A 4,999-nucleotide genomic window follows, 5' to 3' on the forward strand; every position below is an offset into this window, starting at 1 on the left:
CCGTAACTTTAGATACAGAGACTTTTGATTGCATTTTTATTGAATTATATAAATTTCACATTAACCTCTGCGTCGATTGGTATACAATTTGAAGGAATGTGAAACATAACAGGCCACAGGAGCCTCTGAAAGTCAAACTTTCGATATAATTCCAAGAAGTCAAATTTTTTTTTTCTGAAAAAATAAACCTGCTTGTAGTTGTAAAATTTCGATGACGTCACAAAATCTCCCTGTTGAATTTCTTTGCATTTATTTTCAGATAAATTTAGGATGCCTATCTGAATTGGCAACGTAAGAACAAACACTTTAATGCTTTCGTGGACCCTTAAACACACCCAATTTCTTCAGCACAAAGTGGAAAAAAATAAGAACACTTTAAAAACATTTTATTAGGAAAAACTGAAAAAGTTAACAACGCTATTAAAAGATTTTGGACGTTCTTTTAAATAATACACGATTTATGACAGGATTCAAATCTCTCCTATAATTTATGTTGACTACATTTCTCGTTAGGCGAGACCAATTTAATTTGTTGTTCTACGGGCAGATCGTTAACAAAATATGAGTCGGTCGGTCGGTAAAATAAAAATAAGATTTTAATTAATCAAGGAAGGTAATTAGGTTTTAAGTAATATTTTCAAATAATCTTGGTCGAAAGTTCATCATTCATCTTTGAATGAGCTTGTAATAAAATCTTTCGTGCATAAAATTCATGATTTTAGATATTCTTTTCAACTTTTTTCAAGTGTAAATTTTTTAAATGACTAGTATTAGAAATTTGTGGCATAGGAAATTCAATATTATTATTTTTTCGTTTGCAGCAAATACTGGGTCGGTCGCGCCCGTAGAACAACAAATTTAATTGGTCTCGCCTTAAAGTTAAAGATAAATTTTAATATATATTCCGTATTATACAGAGTATTTTAGTCATTACAAAATACACACACCAAGTTTTATTGGGCCGTAACATCAGAAGTTCCCGAGATAGTGAATTGTTCGGTCGGCTTCTTAAAAATATGCAAAACTGACGATCTTAAATGTTTCAATGTCAAAATGAAATTCAGCGGTCGAAAAACGGAACTCGATAAAATCGATAATATCGATATATCTCGCATGACATGAACAGCTAGGCAATTACATTTAGTGCATATGTTCATATAAAGCATTGTTACAGCTGTCGGGAAGTATGTCCCGATGAAGACACACAACATTAAGATGAATGTCCGAGTCGCTTTTTGTTGGCTTCTAGTCTGTTTATCGATAAATTTCAAGTTATTGTTATTCTCCTTTTTGGTAGTTGTTGCTAAGACAGGATTTGGTGTTATTGCCTGTAGACCCTCTGTAGACAAAACTTCGTTTGAGTTTCCCTTAACTGATCTGAGAGGAATTGGGTTTCCTTGCTTCTTTGATGTAGTGTTACGCCCACGTTGTTTAGGGCGGAGTTTATGGCGATACGTCAATGTAGTCACAATTAAGGACAGGATTGTCACAACAATATTGACAGTGGAAAAGATCAACAATTGTCTAATAAAGTTCACTTTAAAATACGGTAATACCAAAACAACACCAAATACCCATGCACTTAAAACCAGTAAAACTTTCTTGGACTTTTTTATTCCTTTATGGTGCTTAATGGGGAACATTATGGCGATTATTCGATCAACACTAAGTATACTTAGAGTCAATAATGCCACTGCATCGGTGAAAAACAATGATAAGTGAATGATATAAACTTCAAATTTGGTCAATGTTTCTCTCATAGCTTCTTTGGTTAAAGCGTTTACAGCAGTTGGATCAGCGATAAGTCCTGTCAGTAAATCAGCGATTGCGATGTTTAAAAGAAGTTTATAAAACAAGCTTTTGTACTTCTTCTTTTGTTCTTTGATTAGAGAATAAATAATGACAGCATTTAGAGGGATAGTGAATATCATCATAACACCAGATGACGTACTGGAAAATATGGATAACGCAGTGTAATTATGTGTTGTTCCACATCGTTCGTCAATTGCTTGCAAGAAATCTGGCATCGTTGCGGCTTTTTTGGTTACAAGGCTCAACTAACGTCTTAGGATATTATAAGCGTTGGCTTTGTTTTGACGGTACTATACACCGATTAGGTTTGAATAAAGAGAAGATTCTTGTTGTGCGTTTTCCAATGTCTTTATTGAAGTAATCAAATTGTCCCCAAAAAGCACGGTGATCGCAATTGAAAATTATATTGATGATCCAAATTGGTGAAAATATCCAAGCAAATATGATACGTCTGCTCCAAAGATGTATTCCCAAGTGGAATTTTTCGAGTGTCTTTGGAATTTATTTTGAAAATCTATAATTAATTTGCGAGAGTAGTTTGTCAATTTCGTTAAGAGATTGTCCTCAACGACACGCGTGTGTTTATTTTAAATTCAAACTAGAAATAATAGCCCACGTTCCAATGTTCCGTTGATATAAAGATTCTTGGATTTTCTGTCACGTACACCCACTCAGTATTTCTACAACTGCACTATAATGATATAATTATAAAACAATGACATTGCAAACAGGTTGTATATTGCTCAAATTATGAGGAAAAAATATATCATTAAGGAAGTTTGAAGAAGCCATCATTTCAAACAAATTAGGTAAATCTGGAGGTTTCCCTTCATCCGATATATTTTTTTATTGTGTAGTATTCTCATCCCAAAATTATGCCAATTATATTCTAGTTCAGCCCTTTAGATTATCTTTAATTGTCTCATATCATGCCTGGTTTGTCTAGAGATTTATATCATTTGACTATAATATTTGGGATAAATACATATTCAACTCGACATTGACCTAACGGAAAACGGAAACACATAGATCGAAATTCTACTCGGTCAAATGAGATTTTCGAAATTGATTATAATTAGTTCGATAATTTTTTTGACTTCTGGAGAAACGTGATAACGGATAGGGTATTCGCTATTTGCTATCAACATTAAAAGCTATCAGATTTTTCTCTCAAATCTTACAACAAATAGGGTTTAGATCTAAGTTGAATTCTTTGAAAAGTTGAATTTGAAATTGCCTTTTAGTTTCCAATTTTCAGGGATTATTTTTTGTATTTTAGTTTGACAGAGAAAATGTTTTCCTGTTTTCCTGACCAAAACAAAAAGAACTTCGTGAAATAACTAGTGAGTCAAAAGTCACAAAATAATGTCATGGTAGAGAAACTATAGAACGATCTAGAAATATAATAAATCTAAATTATTAACGAGCTACCAAGCTATCAAGAGAACATTTCGATTTTGAAATCAGTTGCTTTTTGAATGTGGACTTGGCCGGCCGTGCGGCTCGGCCAAGTCTTTATTCCAAATGCAACTGATCTTAATAATTTAGATTTGTTCTATTTCTAGATCGTTCTATAGTTTCTCTACCATGACAACAAGGTTTCGTTTTTACTAATTTGAAGTGAATATAACATGAAACAGTTTGGCATCGACTCATCTAAAGCATCACTCACACCAAACGGTTTATAGCTAGAAATAACCCTTTTCGGAGTATTTGATTTTTCTAAAAAAAGTGATGCATTGTGGGATTGTTTCGAGTGTATTACAATAGAATTCCCTCGAAGAATTCCTAAGAGATTTCTATTGTTATACACTCGAAACAATCCCACAATGCATCGCTTTTTTAGAAAAATCTAAAAATCTGATAAGGTCTATTTCGAATAAACAACAGTTCTGTTGCTGGAAGGAAAAATCATTAATCATCACATTTAAATCATATCTTGCTTAACGACAATGAATGCACTGCTAAAATCTATATCACACACACACACGAAGATTTTGGCATTTCTGGATTTTTTCATTGCCCATTTAAAAGCGATAAAAACATGAACAAACGTCAAAAGAACGAACATTAAAAACAGTTCATCATGAACTAATAAATAGAAGTTTCAGCTTCCTACTCTCTCTCTCTCAACTTCATAATGCCTCCACTTTTGATAAGAGATACAAACACTTCAAAAAACGTTTCAAGTTAGAACAAGCGTTTTTTTTTTGAATACGACACTTATGTCTGTCTAAACATAATATTGATAGGTAGAGTAAATGTTTTGTTTTGAAAACGAAAACGCGGACTCATACATTTTGTCCTATTTATCTCAAATTACACATAGGCTGCCCCAATTGATATTATTCATATCCGACTCATCAAAATCAGGAAATTTCTCCTTCCCATTTAGCTTCCACACCTAATACATCCCTGTGTCACAAACCCAGTGGGCCCCACATCCACATAATTTGGTCAATACTTCGTATCCCGTTGGGAAAAATACCCTAAAATTTCATCCCCACTTGGAAACTGACTTTGATTTCATCGTCATTCGAAATTCAATGTAGAAATAAAGCACTCCAAAACTATCCCCATTAGATTTTTTGAGCTTGGAACAATAGAATCTCTATTCTATTGGGATTTCAATAGAAATTATTGTCTCCACTGTGGGAAGATATTCCACGTATGTTCTAGGACAGAGATGGCTCTAGCCATGAGACACTAATCGAGACAGGGGTGTCGTAGTCGTTAGTAGACGGTAGACTGAATGTAAATGTATTCAAATGTATTATTCTCTAAGTATTCAAAATATCTACAAATACACGTTTTTTTTTTTTTAAGAAATTAGTTTTACCAAGCAGCCTCAATGTTTCTTAAGAAATCAGCCTTTTGAGCCTTAAATGTTTCTTACATGTTTCTAAACTTTTTGACATAATCAGCTTATTTTTCATGTTTTGATTGGAAAGTTCTTAAAAAAACGAATTAAAAATTTTTATTTTTTCATTTTCAGCCTCAGCATGTTTCTTAGATGTTTCTTAGTTTTTAGGCATTCTGAGCCTCATGTTTCTTAAAAGTGTGTTTCTTAAAAAAAAAAACGTGTAATACAAATAAGAGTATTGAAATCTCAATCCTTGTACGTGTATTTTATTAGAACAAACGATATTAGAACATTTTTATGGCAAAGATACTAAGAACAAGTTAA

General features: G+C 32.8%; 1 protein-coding gene across 1 annotated transcript; it reads right to left on the reverse strand.

The window, feature by feature from the left end:
- Window positions 1–420: 420 nt before the first annotated feature.
- On the reverse strand, window positions 421–2,930 carry LOC136809317 (5-hydroxytryptamine receptor 2A-like). Its single transcript, XM_067065836.1, has one exon. It carries the CDS (start codon window positions 2,025–2,027, stop codon window positions 954–956), a length of 1,074 nt encoding a protein of 357 aa, XP_066921937.1. The 5' UTR covers window positions 2,028–2,930; the 3' UTR covers window positions 421–953.
- Between the last annotated feature and the right edge of the window lie 2,069 nt (window positions 2,931–4,999).

The sequence above is a fragment of the Clytia hemisphaerica genome, unplaced genomic scaffold (genome assembly GCF_902728285.1).
Source record: "Clytia hemisphaerica strain Z4C2 unplaced genomic scaffold, Clytia hemisphaerica genome assembly, whole genome shotgun sequence".
Lineage (NCBI taxonomy): Eukaryota > Metazoa > Cnidaria > Hydrozoa > Leptothecata > Clytiidae > Clytia > Clytia hemisphaerica.

Coding starts and splice junctions, on each gene's coding strand:
- LOC136809317 (XM_067065836.1), bottom strand. CDS start 2,027: ATGCCAGATTTCTTGCAAGCAATTGACGAACGATGTGGAACAACACAT.